General features: G+C 46.9%; 1 protein-coding gene across 2 annotated transcripts in view; it reads right to left on the bottom strand.

The window, feature by feature from the left end:
• Positions 1-22,797, bottom strand: part of HELZ (helicase with zinc finger) — a 1,742,088-nt gene that overhangs the window by 1,280,739 nt on the left and 438,552 nt on the right. For both annotated transcript variants that reach the window (XM_086930935.1, XM_086930936.1), the window contains exon 10: positions 2,475-2,582. In XM_086930935.1, coding sequence (XP_086787061.1) covers positions 2,475-2,582 — 108 coding nt within the window. The remainder of the gene's footprint in view (positions 1-2,474; positions 2,583-22,797) is intronic.

The raw sequence follows: 22,797 nt of genomic DNA, 5'->3' as shown, positions 1-22,797 counted from the left end.
ATCACCCTGATAGAGGCGCTGGCTCAGAGTATGGATGCATCATGTATGGTTGTACTTTTGCAATCTCATACTGAGACACTAGTTGAGATCAGGACGATGTCAGGTCAGTGTCAGACATTCTAATCAGCACCTGATCCTCTTCTGGCGCTGCTGGTTTCAGTACTGGCACCGACGTTGAAGGGGCCCACAAAGTCTCATATTGGAAGTCTGCAACAAGCAGGTATGGGTCGTAAGGGATCCAATGGCGCAGAGGAAGGATCCGCTGGTGGCAGCCCGACTGGACACTCCCATGATTCCTTGAGGCGTTTAGAAGGAGCTAGAAATTTGCCAAATCTGCAACATGACGTCCTCAGAGGCTACAATCTTCTCCTGCGCCGTGAAAGCCGGAGTAATTCGGGACACCCTAAGAAAAGTTTGGGAATCAGCTACTGACCAGAGACCTAGAGGGAGACCAATGCACATCATAATACACTTCCAACTTTCCTTTGGATACAGAGTGGTGGGAATGGGTTCAGTCTGGCATTATATTCTTGTGTTTGGACTTTGATTTAGATTTACTGGAGAACTTTGACCGCAAAGTTGACTTCTCGCGGGAACGGCCTCAAATCCACTGTCATGACTTAGAGTAGGGGTCACATAATGGTAGCTACTTCTTATATTTGATGACAAACAGAGCTGTTCTCAGTCTCGGCTTGCCTTCAGGTGCACATGTTCACATTAATCGCACAGCTTTGAATCGTGTCCCAAACCAAAACACCAGAGTCACACCTTGTACAGGTCTTTAACAGACATCTGCTTTATGCACTCACGGTATGATTAAAAATCCTGTCACTTTAGAAGGGGACATCATTCCCTAATACAATGGATTTAGTTTGGAAGTACAAATATTCGGAAGCATGGTTACATTGGGAGAAGAGCTTCAGATCCGTGTTAGAAGGTACGGAGAGAAAAGAACTGACGCAGGGGATGGCACATTTATGTCACTCTGTGCCGTCACTTCAGGGACACTGCAGAGTCAGTGTAGAACTTCACAGCACCATCAAGCAACACGCGGGATAATTACTGAAGAAAAGGTTCCAGTTCCAGTCTGGTACCTAGGAAGCGTTATAAGATGAAGAACCCTAGGTTTGAAGTATCCTTCTAAAACCTCATTTTTGGTGCTGCTCTCTCAGAGAGAACTAAGCAATGTTATTGGATCTACCAACAACTTGGTGTTTCTCCCTGCTCTCCAGAACAAAAATCCAAATTGAACTAACTTTAGTGGCAGCTAGACAGACAATCACCTCCTTACCAGGCTAAGGAAATGGTTCTTACACCATATGGCAAGTACTAGCCATAGAAAAATGTATGATGGCCATTGATAACCCAGGAAACAATTTTGTACTGGAGTGGAGTTTGGGAGTATCTTTGGTCAGAGAATTCCCAGAACTAAACTACCAGAGGGCCATACACACTATCAGAAAAGCAATGAGTCAGCTACTTGGAAAACCTTGCGGGAGATTAGAAGATCAAATTTGAGACAGTGTCCCACCTCAGAACAATGAACCTCAAAACCTAAATGCTTTCCATGGTCTGGAACAATCGCTTTACCCAACAAGGGTTTTCATTGTGATTTGCTTTCATGGTATGTTTACCTTACTATTACAATCCATTAAACAAAGTTTACCCCCCAAAAAGTGGGACCTTTGTCTAATTCTGCTGAATGCAGAGGACTCAAACTTGAGGTCGAGTTTAATCTTTTTGATCAGGGTGTGGAGAAGTTTAGTGCGACTATAAAGTACGGGAGTGCAATGAGAAAGAATATCTCACTGATAGCTTCCAATGACTGCGCTCAAGAGCCATCACCCATATCAGGTCAACAACTGTACACCGCTATGATCATGATCATCCATGCCAGAGAGCTCCCAGATTTAGCCCCCTCTATTTTAGGTTAGCTGTTCACAGGCAACAATCGAAATGGTTTTAATTTGTATGCTGTAGAGTGCTTTCTCCTGGCTCTAATAAAAGCTTTTACTGACAGAGACGTCTACCAGGCTTATATTTCATAGTCTTCTGATGTCTTTGCGAACAAACCACAAACACCACAAGTCCTCCTAATGCACATCCTGTTCTCCATGACCCAAAATGCCTTTCATCCATACCAAAATCCAACACTCGACTCCCATTTGTATCACAGTGTACCTTTATCACTTCCCAAAATTAGATATTTAGGTGGCATCTTTAAGGGGAGATGGCTTCAGATACTGGGGAAAGTCTCGCCCAGGCCTAATGTAGCAGATATCGGACTTATTGGTAACTGAGTTTTCTGGTCTAGTGTCTTGTTTAATTTAGTAGTTTGTGCCTCACTAAGATACTAAAGCAATCCAGCATTCCTTGCACTCAATGAAACAGAACTGGTATACAACGAACAGAACATCGAACAACATTGGATTTCTTATTTGAGAAAACAAAAGACGCTTAACTTTGAAACTCACCTTACAAGCAAGGGTAAACATCCAAGTTTGATGAGACTTTTTGTTAGCAACTGTGACAGACAGCTCAGGATGGTGCTCTATTCGTACACCTTCTAAATATTCACTAAGCTGCAATCCAAGAAGAAACAAAATCAGCATTTCTACAAAAATAAAAAAGAACAGTAAGATATAAAGTACTTGACAGAAACAGATCTTAGCTATCATTTTTTCAATAAAATTTAAATGTTCAAAATCTTTTTTGGCTAGTTCCCTCGCCCCAAAATGTCATTGTGGTGCAATTTTGTAAACATTTGTGAAATACAGACAATGTCCTGGCTTCGATACACTATGTCAGCTACTTTCTGAAGATAATAGATAAATAGTACACATGCAGATGTTTAAAAAGACAATTATTTACAATTATTAAGATTGAGAATGGGAGTAAAAGTCTTGAGTGGGTTGCAATGCCGCTCAGTTCCCTCAACAATGGTAATAAATTACACATACTTTCTATAAGTCCGCATACGTGGTTCATGCCATTCTGTTATTCTTAAAAATGCAGCAGTAATAAAGAAAGTGAGTAAAACAAGACAAGAGCACAATCTCATTTAAATAGATCTTGTGAATATTAGAACAGTTCTTTACTTTGTCAAGTGATTGAACATGAAGAAATTATTTAGAGCAGTGAATTCCTTAATTACTTAATCTGCTTCATGCCAATAACATGGACTGAGGCTTTCGCACTCTGGTATTGACCCAGAGTGCTGGACTGGATCCAAAAACATTTTTCCAATCAATAGCTACTCAGTGCCACCAAGTAATGCCACAAATCTAGCCAGGGCTCCGTTCACAACAGGATATATCAGACTAGTCTAGTTTTCTCAGATTTTTTCCCACAGTTACTTTTCACAATTCTTCATTTTTCCCCTCATTTTCGTGGCTTACTCATCTTCTATTTTTACATGGTTTTCCTTTCATTCATACTGCCCAGTATGCCTGGGCATTGATTATGTGTGGATTAATTACCTTGTTCTATACATGAGACAGACCTTATTGTAAACTGTGAATTATTACTATCACGTCGGATCTCAAACTTACTGATTGTGTGCAGACCGTCATCCATTAGGTATCGTGAACCTTATATGTCATTCATACGTAATTGATTGCTCTCTTTTACGTAGCTTTGGTGTATTTTCCCACACAGAATTTGACTCCTGTAATTTGAGTCTTTTGTCATATAGGACACAATTTTTAAACTTGAAATCAACCTGTTATCTTTACATACTCCTTCCCTATCTCGTTACTCTTCCTCCTCCCCTTTAATATGGTCTAATCATTTTCACCTGTCTACCATTTGTACACATGCTTACGGAGCACATCCACACTCCTTCATAAACGCGAGGATAGACTGGTTACATGTTGGCATCTGGCTCACTGACTCAGACTACTTCGGCATACCTCCCATGTTTTTTAAGAAGGTAAGAACCGGTTCCTCCACTCGCTCTTGGCCTTGCAGGACCCCCTGCACATTGCACCACCCCGGTATTTACTGGACGGTTTCTCTCTCCCCCCGACCTTCCTCTTGGGAGGGGTAATTGTACCTCCTTTAAGTGTAATTTTATTTATTTTTATTGCAATAAACTTTTTGTTAATTCACCACAGCTGTGCACTTCTAGGCTTTTCGTCTCATGTGACCTATCCTGCTGGATTTAGGCTGGCTGTCTGTTCGCCCGGACTTGGCCCTTGCCGATTGGGCTCGCTCAGCGGTTAAGTAAAAGTGTCTTGGCCCACGCAGGTTGATTGCCCTCAATCACCCGTATCCCCTGCATCACCTAGGCTAAGCATCATGACCATATTTCCCTGTCCACATCGGGTACAGACCCTGTTAAGCATCCACCGAGCACTCTATATAATATATTATGCTCTCATACGCCCACAATAATGTTTCACCACGCATTGTCATATTTTCTCACAATATAATCTACCAAATTGCATCCATTATGATCTTTATTCGCAGAACCTCTCTCTAAACCCTCTTTTTTCTTCCCTGAACTTTTTTTCCTGGCATTACACAGGCCCTCTCTCAGGCTGTATTCCTTCGTCCTGATGATAATCCCCCTACGTTAGTGGGAATGGAAATGTCGTTGACACACCAAGTCTTGACTACCATTGCTTTTGCCTTGACATCTGTGAAGCACAAGATGTTTTTTATATTGTGACCGCTGTAAATAAGGAAATTGTTATTCAAGTCACTATATTTATACATACTTGCCTGAGGCTTGGAAATCTGGTGATTTCCAACCCTGTTTTTACCCACTGCACTTTGTTGAATAATTTGACTGTTTGATTGTTCGTTTAAATAGATACTTCTCTAATTTGAATGTAAAACTTCACAGATTATTATGTTGTTCTGTATAGCATTACCTATACTTACTTGATGGGGACCTTGTCTCTTACAACATAGCAAACTATATATGGCACATTCAAAGGGGATTGCTTGAATTTCTTGTATTTTTTTCGTGCCCAACCAAGGCATGCAAGCTAAAAAGAGAGTGTATGGACCGCAAAATTAAAAGAGCTGTCCTTGCACACCATAGAATATTATTATGAATAGCACTGACTCACAAGCGAGTAAGGAGGGCGGCAAGTAATTTGTGGGAAGATACAGTATCCACTAAAAATGTAATTACCAAATGTAACTTTTTCTTCTGATGAAAAGTTCTTACTGTCGATTCAAAGCCTTATGAATAAATCCCAATGCAATATTCTCCAGGTTGTTCTCTAAATGCAATACCTTGCACGACGTTTTGATATGTCCTTTAATTAAATCTCTCCAGCATAAGTTCTTAAAACCTCATCGGGTACAGACCCTGTTTAGCATCCACCAAGCACTCTATATAATATGTTATGCTCTCATACGTCCACAATAATGTTTCACCACGTATTGTCATATTTTTTCACAATATAATCTGCGAAATTGCATCCATTATGGTCTTTGTTCGCCGAACCTCCCTCTAAACCCTCTTCTTCTGCCCCTCTTTTTTCTTCCCTGACCGGTTAATTCCTGGCATTGCACAGGCCCTCTCTCAGGCTGTATTCCTTCGTCCTGATGATGATCCCTCTACGTTAGTGGGAATCAAATCGTTGTTGACACACCAAGTCTTGACTCCCATTGCTTTTGCCTTTTCTTCTGTGGAGCACAAGATGTTTTTTATACTGTGACCGCTATAAATAAGGAAATTGTTGTTCAAGTCACTATATTTATACACACTTGCCTGAGGCTTGGAAATCTGGTGATTTCCAACCCTCTTTTTACCCACTGCACTTTGTTGAATAATTTGACTGCTTGATTGTTCGTTTAAATAAATACTCCTCTAATTTGAATGTAAAACTTCACAGATCATTATGTTGTTCTGTATAGCATTACCTATACTTACTTGATGGGGACCTTGGTCTCTTACAACATAGCAAACTATATATGGCACATTCAAAGGGGGTTGCTTTCATTTTTTTCATGCCCAACCAAGGCATGCAAGCTAAAAAGAGAGAGTTTATCGACAGCAAAATTAAAAGAGCTGTTCTTGCACACCATAGAATCTTATTATGAATAGCACTGACCCAGAAGGGAGTAAGGAGGGTGGTAAGTAATTTGTGTAAAGATACAGTATCCACTAGAAATGTTATTATCAAATGTAACTTTTTCTTCTGATGGAAAGTTCATACTGTGGATTCAAAACCTTATGAATAAATCCTGATGCAATATACTTTAGGCTGTTCTCTAAATGCAATACCTCGCACAATGTTTAGATATGTCCTTTAATTAAATCTTTCGAGCATAAGTTCTTAAAACCTTTTTATTTCATTGGATTTTTATCAGGCTAGACCTGCTTTTTTATATTTACTTTTACCTACACACACAAGTTTGTTTTAATGTGTCAAAGTTTCTTATGGGAGTTTATCGCTCTGCATGATAGAATATGACCTTGGGGATGATTGGCTCTTGATAGCTCTTATATTTGTATACCTTGTCACCTTATCGTATTTTTATGTATAATCATGTTGGACCGTTTATCATATGTCACTTGTATAATTTTTATTACAAAATCGAATAAAGTAAATATAGATTGATTGATTGATTGATACTCCAAGTTGTGGTATTGAGTAGTGTCAATTAACCAAGGAAGACAGGCAACACAGCCCTGTCAAAGAATACATCACGGTGAACCTGAAAAATGAGGCAATAATGCAAGCAAAAATATAAAACAAGTTAGTTGTACACTGTGGTTCTCCAAAATTGCTATCTTTAATAGGTTCAACTTGAATGTTACCCAGTGTCTATGTAGGAGTCCCACTGTAGTTATACCAATTAGTACAAAGAAAGCGACATTGTTTACCAATTCACATAGTTTCAATCAAAAAAATAACTTCAGCCAATCAGGAAGCAGCTCCTTAAGCACTCTTACCATTAAGAGCCACCATACCTCAGATTTTTCAACAAGAGTGTGAAGGTCATGTAGATGAGGTAGTCGATGTGGTTAGCTGCTATCAGGGAGGGCGGAGGGTTGCACGTGAATCTAATTAAAGATATCAATACTGGCGAACTACAGTGTGCAGATAAGTAACTTGTTTTCCCTCCAGTATTGAATGTTTCGTAGATTCACATGCTTGAATTTGAACAGCAAGCAGTTATACATTGTAACAGAGACAGGAAAATTAAGCCGCAGGTAAAAACGTTTTCCATCACTAATAAGATACTTATTTACATTAGTATCCTTATTATTGTTTAAAGGAAAACCCATCACATTGAAAAGGATGGCGAAGGACTGCTTGACCCACTGATGCATTAACTTTCATTGTTGCATCCAAGCAATAGCGTCTGGTAAACTATGCCTGTTAGTTCATTTAGCAGTACTGCATATGTCTAGTAACACTACTCCGGTAAACAGGGCATTAGATGTGGCTACTCTTCTAGTCGAGTGCACTCTGAACTTTCTACTCAGTAGACATCCAAGTTTTTCATGACAGATGACTTTAGCAGTTGAGACCCAACAAGCTATGCTGCTTCTTGAAAAAGCATGTCTCTTTTTTGAAGGCGCAAAGGCTATGAGGAGGTGATCAGATTTTCAAATGTCTTAGTCCTTTCTCTGTGTAGAACCGTAGGCATCTCCTGGTGTTCAGTTACAAAGTGCTCTTTCAGTTGCATTGGTCGGTTTTTTGAAGAATTTCTAAGATTATTAGCTCAAGGAGATGAAACTTTAAGGATACAATGAGGATAAAACCTTAAAATTAAAAATGTTATCCAAGGCTCTTCATTTTGTAAAGGCTTGAACTGAAGTACACTAACCTCTAGCAGAAGCGTGTGTTAGTAAAGTCATCTTTAAGTACAAATGTTTTATTTGTGCCTTATGAATAGTTTTAAATGGGTCTCTCATGAACAGTGATACGACAATATCCAATTGCCAAGTAACGGTAGGCTTCTTAACCGGAGGGAAAATCATAAAGAGTCCTCCAAGAAATTACTTTATCAGCCCGTTTGACCATAGCAACATTTGGCTGAATGCTCTAGGAAATGTACTTATATATGAGAAAGATCCAAGTGAGCCAGGAGTAGCAAGTATGATAGAATCTGTTTGGTGTGGGCTCAAAAGGATGAATGTTATTATGAGAGCACCATCTGCAGAAAAAAGTCAACATTGCTTGGTAAGTCTTATTTGTCGTATCAGCTCTGGCTTTAGCTGGAATTTCTCTACATTCCAGAGAAATATTTGGGAGATTGAATTTGTCGTATTCAGGAGCCAAGCCGATAAATTGAAAGACTCAATCGTTGGATGAACAATTTGGCCCTTGTTCATCATTAAAATTCCTGACACTGATCGAGGAGAATATGATGTTGTTTCAATAGGAGAAGTTGCTGTGTGTACCAGAATTGCCATGGCCACGCTGAAGCCACAGGAATTATCCTACATGGCACTCTCTTAATCTTGTTTAGTAGCCTGGATATTAATTTAAAGGGCAGTAATGCATAAGAAAATATCCTGTCAATGCTATATGAAATGCTTTCCCCATGACCCATTGTGTGGCAGTCTGCGAGTGTTTTTTGTATTGATACTTGTGGTTGAGGGCTATTGCAAACAGGTCCAGGTTTGGCGTTCCCAAAGTTTTACAGATCTTCAACAGTTGAAGATCCGTTGAGATGCCTAGGATAACAGCTGTGATCTTGTTTTCCCATTCTTGGTCAGGTAGAACATCAGTACGGACCAGTACACCAAGTTCCTAATTCTTGCAGGAAAGGAGTGAAGACATAGAGCCACTGCTCTCAACTCAAAAAGGTTGATGTGCATCTTCGTTTCCTGAAAGAACTATTTGCCACCGACTTCAAGGTCTTGCAAATGTGATCCCCATTTTACCAAAAACAAACTGAGACTGAGAGGAAATTAATGTCAGGCCTGGTCAGACGTCTTTCTGCACCCACAAGATAATAGCCAATCTCACTTCAGAGGTGTCCTTGATGACATCTTCGAAAGTTCAAGTCTGAACCCACTGTTTGTCAAACTCCTGCAATGATTTAATAATTTAATTTGAAGGCAACAGTTCGGGATTTAATGAATGAGGACATCATCCCCAAAACGTTTTGTATATTCAAACTGAAGTGGACCTTCTTTTTGAAAAGGAAGATACCAAATTTGTCAGGTGCAGGATCATTTTTTTGTGAGGCAAGCTTTGCTTGATTATGTTTTCAGAATTTTCCTATAAATCTGATCTCCTGGCAAGGTTGAAGACAGGATCTTTCCTTGTTTAGTTTTAGCCCAGATCAAAGATAGGCTCTCAGTGGAACGTTTCATTAAGTGGAATGATGGACCTTTTATGAGGCAGATACGGAAAGATCTCAAGTAAGCTGCTACAAGGGCAATGCCTTTGGTAAATATTTTGGGAGCAAACTTGAGCCGAAAAGGAAGGACTTTGGACCGATAATGGAATCCGGCCAACTCAACCCGCACTTATTTTTGGTGTTTCATATGGATAGGGATATGGAGGTAAGTGTCCTGAAAAACTAGTGAGGTTGTAAAATCCTCTTAGCTTATTAATTGGAGTATTTCCTAGAGCATAACCATTCAGAAAGACTACTTCTACAGGAAAGTTTCAGCTTTTCAGCTGTCTCAAACCCTTACCTTGTCTCCATTTGCCTGATTTTTTCCTTGATAAAGAAAACATATGAATATAAACCAGAGTTTTGATGAGCATAGGGGACCTCCTCTATGGCTTTCATCCGGAGGAGCAACAGAAATTCTTTTTTCAATGTGTATCTTATACCGCTAATTAAACTGATCCAATCATTTGGGGTCAAAACAGTTAACTACGCGGATGACACACAGCTTATTCTCTCGTGGGAAGGTGAAGATGCCATTTCGTTCTCAACTTTCCACGACTGTTTAAGAGAGACGGCTGGATGGCTACACAGTAACTCCCTCCAGTTCAACGCCGCGAAAACAGAGGTCTTGTTCTGTTCCGGCACTAAGATACCCCGTCAGTTCCCACATGAATTCTGGCCCCCGGAGTTTAGTGTCATACCTCTGCCAGTTCCTTCCGTGCGCAACCTGGGAGCCATGCTGAATAACAAATTAAGTATGGAAACCCAGGTGACAAAAACAGTGGGGATCTGCACTGCCCTACTCCGATCACTGCGGAAAATCATGCCTCTTCTACCGTCCCAAGCCAGGGCGTCGATAGTCAGGTGTACAATACTCAGTCGCCTTGATTATTGTAACGCCCTGCTCCTGGAATCTCCAGTCACGATGCTGGACAGACTTCAGCGAATTCAATCTGCCGCTGCCAAGCTGGCTCTTGGCTGGACGAGAAGGGCCTCAGCCACAGCTGCTCTGGCTGAGCTTCACTGGCTACCACTAAAACAAAGAGTGGCATTCAAGTCCCTCTGCATTGTCTTTAAGGCTCTGCATGGACTTGGACCTAAACCTCTACAAGCCCTGTTCCAGTGGTACATACCTGCCAGAAACCTACGTTCTTCTTCTGCTTGTTTGGTAAAAGTACCCAGATTTAATAGAACTAGAACAGGGGGTAGATCGTTCAGTGTTGCCGCGGCCAAGCTGTGGAACACCCTGCCCACTGACATACGTCAGATTCCACAGCTTCTTCCGTTCAGGAGACGCATTAAGACATGGCTCTTCCCCAAATAAACTGCCAGCCTGACTGTTCTTCCGGTCTACCGTTAACAGAGTATTTTCCAGCGCCAGGAAGCCTGCAAGGTGTCAGTTCGCGCTTTACAAATTCTCTAAATAAATAAATAAATAACTAAGATGTTGATGTGACCGCTTGCAAAGTGGATGTGGAGGAGGTTTTTCAACAAATTCAAGAGCTTGACCATGCTGCATTACATCAAACACCCAACAATCAGAAGAAATAGATTTCCAGTTGCAGTAATATCTGCACTCCCAAGGTGGGATGCATCTGGAAAGGTGACCGGTGCCAGAGAGTTGTCAATGGTGCCTCAATGATTCCAGTCCCTAGCCAGAAACTACAGATATTTTTGAGGTGGCTTGCCCTGAGTAAGCTGCAGCAGGTGGCAGCCTGTACTGCTGCTGAGAGTATGGGTGGCGGTTGTACCGGAGGATAGGGTTGGTATCGATCAGATTAGAAATTTCCTCTATCTAATAATTGTCCCCTTCCTTCAGTGATACAAAAGGGTTGCCAACAATGCTATAGTAGCACTCCTAAAGATTTTACAGCCTCTGTATCGGTTTTAATAGATTGGAAGGCAATATATTTACCAAAGAGATTATTTTCGTCATATGGCATATCCAAAGTCATTATCTGAACCTCTGTCCGGAAAGGAGGCTAATTTGACAAAAGCCAGTTGAGGCATTCTTCCTAGAAGTATTGAAAATTACGGTTGAGGTTCTGTCACCTTGGGTGAGTGGACATTTAGGCGGACATTTAGGCAGGCGCCATCTTGGAGCGTCCCGACGCTCGAGCTGGTCATTGCGACGCCTACTTAAGGCAGACTCGCGTGTTTATCACTCTGATTAGGTGCTGCATTAGCGCAGGTCGCGCTGCCAGTGCGCTGTGTTTTTAATACTACCTTTCTTGTATTTTGTTTGGATTCTCCCTTGCTTTTACCACTACTCTGCCTGGGCACTCGTCCCCTTACCTGCACTTAATTTTCGGAAAACGCACCGCCGTTTGGCGGGTCCGGGTCCCGGGGTTGGACTCTTGTGGGCGCTGTAGGAGAGTAGGGTCTGCAATCCTATGATCACCCAGATTTTTTGCTTTTGTTTCACTGGTTTACGACTTTCTCTGGCTGTGGGCCTGCTGATCAGACCCACAGCCTGGCTGTTCTCTTTCTAAATTACGATATGTACCCTAGGTGCATTTACCAATTGGTACTGGGCCACCTTATCAGACCCCGTAACGCAGGGCATAGGTGTACCCAGGGCCGCCAGGGGCTGAAGCATGTATTATGCCACCCCTGGCTGGCCTCCTAAATTTGACACAACTGGCTGCACGACAGCTGGGGCGAAGCCGTGTAACCACCCTTCGCTTTAGGTATAGTAGCTCTATATCTAACCATACAATGGACACCCGAGTTCCTATCAGTCACTCCTATGGCAGGCCTTAACAATCCTGAAGGCAGAGTGCGTGGGCTCGTGTGAGCTAGGTTCAGGCCCGAGCCGAGCCCGGTTGCAGTTTGCGGGATCAAGACCCAATGGCTGTTCCATGATAACGCGTACCATATCGGTAACACCGGTGTCGCGTTATCAAGGCATGTCGAGTAAGGTGTCATACGAATCGGGGTGCTGCCCTCTCACCAATTCTGGCGATGAGGTTAGCATCCCACCCCTCTAGAGGGACACGACATGCACGTAACTGTGAACCCCGGTTAAAGTTAACTAAAGCCTCAGCTCCACAAAATGGATGCTGCCACCACAGACACGAGTCTGACCTCCTGCTGCTGGGAGTCCTTCCAGCGAGGAGCACTTGGACAAAGGGTTTCCTGTCGAGGGCGCTGTTCGCACCGTCCCAGACAGGGTTTGTGTATTCTGGGTAGGTAGGGCTTTGGCGAGAAGGTGACTGCGAAGTGGCACCCCGGTGCTCACTACGCATCTGCCGGTTAGAACCAGTTCCAGGGGCGACAGCCCTGGCCTGGGGAAAGTCCGGCAGGGGAGAGGGGTGTAACTACCCCCCTTCCTGGTCCCACCCTTAGGGCAGGACCTAGTCATGTACCCACCCCTTTCTTTAGAATAAAGACCGGAGCGGGGACCCTTCCAAATTAGATCATCTTTGATTCAAGAACTACTTTCTACGAAAGGACATTCAAGACTCTTCTCAAGATTTCTCCCTTGTGACTAAGGAGTAGTCACCCCGCATCAGCGGGCACCAACTAAGAACTCTGCGGTTTGCTGTAAGTCCTTCCTCAAGGAATCCGACGGCCCAGCTCGACGAGAACCGGCTTCCCTGGCACCTCTGACCTCTACCCACATCATCAGCTCAGCTGTGATCCGTGGGTGCGACGAGACCTCGAGGGACCGGCCATCATCAGAACCTGCACGCTCTTAAAAACCAGCACGACCATCGAGGTAACTCTCTGGTGAGTGCTCTGGGGTCCGAGAAGCCCCGACCCTGAGCCGCTCCAGCACCGAAGTGCAGTCTCCCAGCATCTCCACGATCTGCGTGGGGCCCTTCTGCTCGCTGCTCAGCACGTTGTCTGGTCACTAGCCGCTGGCTTGTGTCCTTCTGTGACGACACCCGAGAATCATCACTGCTGGTCTGGTTGCTCCAGACTGGCCCTTGCTTCCATCTTTGCGAGAAGCACCCCGGACCCTCCTGGTCCACTCAAGACGCCCTCTTAGGCCCACCACGTGGCCCTGAGAACTGCCAAGGCTTGTTGCCCCATCCTGGGCCCAGCTACGCCGACAGCATCATCCTTCGTGGGACAGCTCGCACCTCCACCGTGGTCGCCGACAACGCCTCCTGGTCCGTGAGACTGCAGAGCCTAGCGTCGCCCACTCACCTGGTCGAGGTGACGGCCAACCGGTGCCTTCCTGGTACCCTCTGACTACTGGCTAGTAGTACGAACTTGGTCCCCTCTGCTTTCAGGTTTCTTCAATCTCTGATCCCGGCTTGGATCTCTACGAACTATTCAGCACTGGTCGCCGGCCAGCAACTCTTTTCTTCCGGCTCCTGGCTCGTCAGCGAAGACCCCGACGCCTGTAAGACTTGTGCAGCCGCAGCCCTCGTGGCTAGGTAACTCGGCATTTCGGTGCCTGCATAGCCTCCTTACTCTAGGGTCCCGAGTCCCTCGCTTCCGACTTGCCTTATCGGGTCCGCCCGAGACCTTAATCTTTCCGTGTCCTCGGACACTTGTTCCTAATTGTGCACTTGAAGTATTTGCTAAAGAGATTTGGTTTGTGCTTAGTACCCTGTCCTCATAAAGAGTACAGGGCTGTTGTGATTCTTAATAAATATACTGTTTATTTTCATAACACTTGTGTGGTGTCCTTTCACTGGGTGTTCAAGGGGTACATGTGTGGTAAACAGCTGGCTTAACACGCCCTCTCGAGTCTTTAGCCTTAGACTGCTCGTATCCACGCTACTAGGATAGCTGGTCTATAGGTTGACTTACAACCAAACACCATAAGGGTCGTTGGAACGATACATAGCGGTCGCTAGAATAGCGAACGTTGCATATCGGGCCAACTTCTCACATTGGTGAGCAGCGGTTGGGATTTGAGCTTGCTGTTGTTTTACCACACGTATCCTAAGAATATCTTGTTGAAAGATCGCACAAAGTACTGTTAGTACATATAACTAAAAGCTTAGAATACTCTGAGTTCTACTGAACCAGCTGTTGTAGCTCCTCAAGGCTTAGCACACCTTGGCTACAACTCTTAGCAAGGGTACAGTAGGTAAACACGTAGTGTAGGTAGGTGCATCACTTACACCACACTAGAACCAGTATGTCGGACAAAGGAGGAAACTCTGGGTCTCCCCTTGTGTCAGTTGACCCTCCACAGGTCATCCCTTCAGGATATACTGTGCTGAGCTTCAAGGAGTTAAGACGACTGTGTCACTCCAGGAAGATTCAGCAGGGGTCTAACCCCACAACGTCCTTTCTGATTGGTCTCTTGGAGACTTATGATGCCAGGAGAGCTGAGAAACTTCGTAGCTCTTCTAATACAGAAGGAGACATGCCTCCCCTCGAGGGAACCCGAGACGATCCTGACCTCATTCACCTCGCAACTGAGAACGAGGATGTGGAGGAGGATGAGGATGAGGATCTCTCTGGGGATGAGGCAGATAAGGGACAGGTAGAAGTCGTCAGACTAAGCAGGTCCAACTTAAGCAAACATGATAGCGGTACTGGGGGACCCCTGGGGCCACTATCAGGTCAGCTTAACATTGGGAATGGACGAGCCCGATCTCTGTCAAGAGACTCTGGCGGATCCCTTCGAACCAATGGCTCTCACAACTCTTCTCAGAGAGGGATGACATCCCCTCAGAGGAGAGTGTACGAAGCTAAGGAAAGGGCAGCCAATCTGAGGATCGAAAGGGAAGAACTTGCCCTGGCCAAAGAAAGGCTTGCCTTTGCTAGAGAGCAACAGTTAAGTGGGGTAGTCCCCACTGGTGGCAGCAATGTACCTAGTAATAGGGAAAAGAGTTTCGATACGAAACACCTTGGTAAGATAGTGCCCCCCTTTAAACAAGGGGACGACATCCACAAATGGATTACTGCTTTGGAGAGGGCCTGCACTGTGCAGGGTGTTCCCCAGAGTCAGTGGGCAGCTATCTTGTGGCTCTCCTTTGAAGGAAAAGGAAGAGACAAGCTCCTCACCACAAGGGTGGAGGATGCTAACAATTACCAAATCTTGAAAAATACACTCGTTGAAGGGTTCGGCCTAACCACTGAGCAGTACAGGGTGCTGTTCAGGGATACCCAGAAAACGCAGTCTCAAGATTGGTCTGATTTCGTCGATTGTGCCACTAAGGCTTTTGAGGGCTGGTTGCTGGGCAGTAAGGTTACTGATTATCAAGGATTGTATAATTTGATGATGAGAGAACAAATTTTAAACAATTGTCAGAACCAGTTGTTGCATCAGCATCTTGTCGACTCGGATCTGACCTCTCCCCAAGAATTGGGAAAGAAGGCAGACAGATGGGTTCGTACGAGAGTTAAGCAGAACCAGGGCCAGAATCAAGGTGGTCAGAAGAAAGCAGACCAGAAGGGTAAAGATTCTAAAGGGGAACAAAATTACCAGAAGTCTTCGACAGGTCCCCAACAACCCAAAGAGGGTGGGGGTCAGGCTCCCCAAAAGAAGAAAGAAGGCCAATCCAAAAGATGGTGCCAGTACTGTAAAAGTAAGTCTCACTGGTTTAGTGAGTGCACCAAGAAAGGAGGAGGGCAGACTCCTGCCACTGCAGCCCCTAAGGCACCTGTGCCCCCTAGTACAGTCAGCAGTGGTAGTGCGCCTCCCAAGGGTTTAGTAGGGTTAACCCTGGGTTCTGAGGGGCGTGACAACTTAGTTGGCACACTCACTCAGGCTGTCCTTGTCAGTACAGGGGACGCAGACGTATCCCCTGACGTAAGCCCCAATACTTTGGGCAAATACCGACAGACGCCTTTCATAAATGGAAAGATGGCTCAGGCCTATAGGGACACTTGTGCCAGCGTCACCATGGTGACGCCTAACTTTGTGGACCCTGGACAGATCATGCCAGGTACAGAATTCCTGGTGACCAATGCAAGCAATGTCACTACCAATCACAGTATGGCAATTGTAGCTTTCTCCTGGGGAGGGGTAACTGGCCAAAAGAAGGTTGTAGTTAGTCCAGACCTCCCAGTGGATTGTTTGTTGGGCAATGATTTGGAGTCGTCACAATGGTCAGAAGTGGAGCACCGGACTCACATGGAAATGTTAGGGTTGCCAGCACATGTGTTCGCTGTGACTAGGTCACAGGTCAGGAAATGCCCCACTGAACAGGTGCTGGATCCTGGAACAAGGGACCAGACACCTCCCAAGAAAAAGAGCAGTAGGGTTAAGGCTGCGCCTTCCCCCTTGCCCCAGGTCGAGGATCAAGTCTCAGAGGAGGCTGACCTACAGGAATTGAGGGAAACTGAGCCAAGGGAATTCGAACTTGATCAAGTTGAATTCTTGGGTTCAGGGGGACCCTCAAGGGAAGACCTGGGGAAGGACCAGTTAGACTGCCCTTCTCTTGAACCCCTCAGACAGCAGGCTGCTGCTGAGGCTGCTGGGAACGCCACAGGTACCCACAAGGTATACTGGGAAGATGGACTCCTGTACACTGAGTCAAGAGACCCCAAGCCTGGCATGACCAGGAGGCTGGTTGTACCCTTGTCTCAGCGTGGGTTCCTACTTACCTTGGCCCACGAGATTCCCTTAGCAGGTCACTTAGGCCAGACGAAAACGTGGGACAGGCTTGTCTCACACTTTCACTGGCCTCACATGAACGAGGATACCAAGGAGTTTTGCCGCTCCTGTGTCACTTGCCAAGCCAGTGGTAAGTCAGGTGGCACGACAAAGGCCCCCCTTATACCAATGCCTGTGGTGGGGGTGCCCTTTGAACGGGTGGGGATCGACATCGTCGGTCCCATGGAACCACCTACAGCCTCAGGGCACAAGTTTATACTGGTGGTAGTGGATCATGCCACCAGGTATCCTGAAGCTATTCCCCTTAGGACCACTACAGCACCTGTTGTGGCAAGAGCCCTAGTTGGAGTGTTCTCCAGAGTGGGCTTCCCTAAGGAGGTCGTCTCCGACAGAGGTGCAAACTTCATGTCGAGCTACTTAACTGCTATGTGGAAGGAATGTGGTGTTAACTACAAGTTCACTACACCCTATCATCCACAATGCAATGGGCTTGTTGAGAGATTCAACAGGACCCTAAAAGGGATGATTCATGGACTACCGGAAAAGCTTCGGCGTAGATGGGACGTCCTGATCCCCTGCCTCTTGTTCGCCTACAGAGAAGTCCCACAGAAGGGGGTTGGCTACAGCCCTTTTGAACTTCTGTACGGGCATCCTGTAAGGGGACCCCTGTGTTTGGTGAAGGAAGGATGGGAGAGACCTCTCAAAAAGCCTGCAGCCAACATAGTGGACTATGTGCTTGGCCTCCGCTCGCGGATGGCTGAGTACATGGAAAAGGCATCTGAAAACCTTAAGGCCAGCCAAGAACTCCAAAAAGCTTGGCATGACCAAAAGGCTGTCTTGACTGTTTACCAGCCCGGACAGAAGGTGTGGGTGTTGGAGCCAGTGGCCCCAGCAGCACTCAAGGACAAATGGTCCGGGCCCTACACCATCCTGGAGAAAAAGGGAGAGGTCACCTACCTGGTCGACCTGGGAACTCCCCGGAGCCCCCACAGGGTGCTTCATGTCAACAGGCTAAAAGCATATGTCGACAGGAAGGACATGAGGTTGCTCATGGCCCTAGATGAGGGACAGGAAGAGGAGAGTGACCCTCTCCCCGACCTGCTCACTCAGAATCCTGACGATGGCTCGGTAGATGGTGTTGTCTTTTGTGGCAGCCTCTCCGAACATCAACAGAGCGACTGTAAACAGGTTCTTCAGTCGTTCAGGCATATGTTTTCTCTAACACCCAGTCAGACCGGTTGGTGCACCCATGAGGTTGACACTGGTGACAGCTTGCCCGTCAAGAGTAAAATCTACAGGCAGCCTGATCACGTTAGAGACTGCATAAAAAGTGAAGTGCAGAAAATGTTGGAGTTGGGAGTCATTGAACCCTCGGATAGCCCTTGGGCTAGTCCCGTAGTTCTAGTGCCGAAACCTCACACCCAGGGTGGTAAGAGAGAGATGAGGTTTTGCGTAGACTACAGGGGTCTCAATGCAGTCACTAAGACTGACGCCCACCCAATACCAAGGGCAGACGAGCTTATCGATAGATTGGCTTCGGCCAACTACCTAAGTACGTTTGACCTGACAGCTGGGTATTGGCAAATCAGGTTAGCTGAGGACGCCAAGCCTAAAACCGCATTTTCAACCCCTGGTGGGCATTACCAGTTCGTGGTGATGCCCTTTGGTCTGAAAAATGCACCTGCCACCTTCCAACGGTTGGTGAATCAAGTCCTTACCGGGCTGGATGACTTCTGTGCGGCGTATCTTGACGATATTGCTGTCTTTAGCTCCACCTGGGAGGATCACCTGGTCCACCTGCGGAAGACGTTAGAGGCACTGCAAGCAGCAGGTCTCACTATCAAGGCCACCAAGTGCCAGATAGGGCAGACACAGGTTGTATACCTGGGCCACCTTGTAGGTGGAGGTCAGGTTCAGCCACTGGAGAGCAAGATACAGTCGATCAGGGACTGGGCTCCTCCAACCACCCAGACTCAGGTTCGAGCTTTCTTGGGCCTGACTGGTTACTATAGGAAGTTTGTCAGGAACTATGGTTCAATTGTGACACCATTAAACGAACTGACAAGTAAGAAAATGCCAAAAAAGGTTCAGTGGACAGCGAGCTGTCAAAAAGCATTCGATGACCTAAAGCAGGCCATGTGCACGGCGCCTATCCTCAAGAGTCCGGACTACTCCAAACCATTCATTGTCCAAACAGATGCTTCTGAGTTGGGTGTGGGAGCTGTTCTTTCTCAACTGAATTTTGATGGTCAAGACCAGCCCATTGCTTTTATAAGCAGAAGGCTGACCCCTAGAGAGAAGAATTGGTCAGCTATTGAGAGGGAGGCCTTTGCTGTGGTTTGGGCCCTGAAGAAGCTGAGGCCATACTTGTTTGGTACTCACTTCAAGATTCAGACCGACCATAAGCCCCTCTTGTGGCTAAATCAGATGAAGGGTGAAAACCCCAAACTGCTTAGGTGGTCCATTTCCCTACAGGGGATGGACTTTACAGTGGAACATAGACCTGGTACTGACCATGGCAATGCCGATGGGCTCTCCAGATATTTCCACTTAGAACAAGAAGACTCACCTGGTCAAGGTTAGCTTATTGTTCCGACGTTTGGGGGGGGGTCATGTAGGAGAGTAGGGTCTGCAATCCTATGATCACCCAGATTTTTTGCTTTTGTTTCACTGGTTTACGACTTTCTCTGGCTGTGGGCCTGCTGATCAGACCCACAGCCTGGCTGTTCTCTTTCTAAATTACGATATGTACCCTAGGTGCATTTACCAATTGGTACTGGGCCACCTTATCAGACCCCGTAACGCAGGGCATAGGTGTACCCAGGGCCGCCAGGGGCTGAAGCATGTATTATGCCACCCCTGGCTGGCCTCCTAAATTTGACACAACTGGCTGCACAACAGCTGGGGCGAAGCCGTGTAACCACCCTTCGCTTTAGGTATAGTAGCTCTATATCTAACCATACAATGGACACCCGAGTTCCTATCAGTCACTCCTATGGCAGGCCTTAACAATCCTGAAGGCAGAGTGCGTGGGCTCGTGTGAGCTAGGTTCAGGCCCGAGCCGAGCCCGGTTGCAGTTTGCGGGATCAAGACCCAATGGCTGTTCCATGATAACGCGTACCATATCGGTAACTCCGGTGTCGCGTTATCAAGGCATGTCGAGTAAGGTGTCATACGAATCGGGGTGCTGCCCTCTCACCAATTCTGGCGATGAGGTTAGCATCCCACCCCTCTAGAGGGACACGACATGCACGTAACTGTGAACCCCGGTTAAAGTTAACTAAAGCCTCAGCTCCACAAAATGGATGCTGCCACCACAGACACGAGTCTGACCTCCTGCTGCTGGGAGTCCTTCCAGCGAGGAGCACTTGGACAAAGGGTTTCCTGTCGAGGGCGCTGTTCGCACCGTCCCAGACAGGGTTTGTGTATTCTGGGTAGGTAGGGCTTTGGCGAGAAGGTGACTGCGAAGTGGCACCCCGGTGCTCACTACGCATCTGCCGGTTAGAACCAGTTCCAGGGGCGACAGCCCTGGCCTGGGGAAAGTCCGGCAGGGGAGAGGGGTGTAACTACCCCCCTTCCTGGTCCCACCCTTAGGGCAGGACCTAGTCATGTACCCACCCCTTTCTTTAGAATAAAGACCGGAGCGGGGACCCTTCCAAATTAGATCATCTTTGATTCAAGAACTACTTTCTACGAAAGGACATTCAAGACTCTTCTCAAGATTTCTCCCTTGTGACTAAGGAGTAGTCACCCCGCATCAGCGGGCACCAACTAAGAACTCTGCGGTTTGCTGTAAGTCCTTCCTCAAGGAATCCGACGGCCCAGCTCGACGAGAACCGGCTTCCCTGGCACCTCTGACCTCTACCCACATCATCAGCTCAGCTGTGATCCGTGGGTGCGACGAGACCTCGAGGGACCGGCCATCATCAGAACCTGCACGCTCTTAAAAACCAGCACGACCATCGAGGTAACTCTCTGGTGAGTGCTCTGGGGTCCGAGAAGCCCCGACCCTGAGCCGCTCCAGCACCGAAGTGCAGTCTCCCAGCATCTCCACGATCTGCGTGGGGCCCTTCTGCTCGCTGCTCAGCACGTTGTCTGGTCACTAGCCGCTGGCTTGTGTCCTTCTGTGACGACACCCGAGAATCATCACTGCTGGTCTGGTTGCTCCAGACTGGCCCTTGCTTCCATCTTTGCGAGAAGCACCCCGGACCCTCCTGGTCCACTCAAGACGCCCTCTTAGGCCCACCACGTGGCCCTGAGAACTGCCAAGGCTTGTTGCCCCATCCTGGGCCCAGCGACGCCGACAGCATCATCCTTCGTGGGACAGCTCGCACCTCCACCGTGGTCGCCGACAACGCCTCCTGGTCCGTGAGACTGCAGAGCCTAGCGTCGCCCACTCACCTGGTCGAGGTGACGGCCAACCGGTGCCTTCCTGGTACCCTCTGACTACTGGCTAGTAGTATGAACTTGGTCCCCTCTGCTTTCAGGTTTCTTCAATCTCTGATCCCGGCTTGGATCTCTACGAACTATTCAGCACTGGTCGCCGGCCAGCAACTCTTTTCTTCCGGCTCCTGGCTCGTCAGCGAAGACCCCGACGCCTGTAAGACTTGTGCAGCCGCAGCCCTCGTGGCTAGGTAACTCGGCATTTCGGTGCCTGCATAGCCTCCTTACTCTAGGGTCCCGAGTCCCTCGCTTCCGACTTGCCTTATCGGGTCCGCCCGAGACCTTAATCTTTCCGTGTCCTCGGACACTTGTTCCTAATTGTGCACTTGAAGTATTTGCTAAAGAGATTTGGTTTGTGCTTAGTACCCTGTCCTCATAAAGAGTACAGGGCTGTTGTGATTCTTAATAAATATACTGTTTATTTTCATAACACTTGTGTGGTGTCCTTTCACTGGGTGTTCAAGGGGTACATGTGTGGTAAACAGCTGGCTTAACACGCCCTCTCGAGTCTTTAGCCTTAGACTGCTCGTATCCACGCTACTAGGATAGCTGGTCTATAGGTTGACTTACAACCAAACACCATAAGGGTCGTTGGAACGATACATAGCGGTCGCTAGAATAGCGAACGTTGCATATCGGGCCAACTTCTCACAGGCGCCATCTTGGCTTGGGTGAGTGGACATTTAGGCGGGCGCCATCTTGGAGCGTCCCGACGCTCGAGCTGGTCATTGCGACGCCTACTTAAGGCGGACTCGCGTGTTTATCACTCTGATTAGGTGCTGCATTAGCGCAGGTCGCGCTGCCAGTGCGCTGTGTTTTTAATACTACCTTTCTTGTATTTTGTTTATTTTGTTTGGATTCTCCCTTGCTTTTACCACTACTCTGCCTGGGCACTCGTCCCCTTACCTGCACTTAATTTTCGGAAAACGCACCGCCGTTTGGCGGGTCCGGGTCCCGGGGTTGGACTCTTGTGGGCGCCATCTTGGCTTGGGTGAGTGGACATTTAGGCGGGCGCCATCTTGGAGCGTCCCGCGCTCGAGCTGGTCATTGCGACGCCTACTTAAGGCGGACTCGCGTGTTTATCACTCTGATTAGGTGCTGCATTAGCGCAGGTCGCGCTGCCAGTGCGCTGTGTTTTTAATACTACCTTTCTTGTATTTTGTTTATTTTGTTTGGATTCTCCCTTGCTTTTACCACTACTCTGCCTGGGCACTCGTCCCCTTACCTGCACTTAATTTTCGGAAAACGCACCGCCGTTTGGCGGGTCCGGGTCCCGGGGTTGGACTCTTGTGGGCTCCATCTTGGCTTGGGTGAGTGGACATTTAGGCGGGCGCCATCTTGGAGCGTCCCGACGCTCGAGCTGGTCATTGCGACGCCTACTTAAAGTCGTCCTCTCCCGCGCAGCGGGAACGCGCAGGGGGACGCCGTCGCTTAGCCGGAGTCGTGCCAGAGTCCTGCCCGTCTGCGCTCGTCCGCGTCGAGGAAGCGTGAGCGGGGCCTGG

Source organism: Lissotriton vulgaris, chromosome 7 (genome assembly GCF_964263255.1).
Source record: "Lissotriton vulgaris chromosome 7, aLisVul1.2, whole genome shotgun sequence".
NCBI lineage: Eukaryota > Metazoa > Chordata > Amphibia > Caudata > Salamandridae > Lissotriton > Lissotriton vulgaris.
This window is presented reverse-complemented; position numbering and strand designations above follow the sequence as displayed.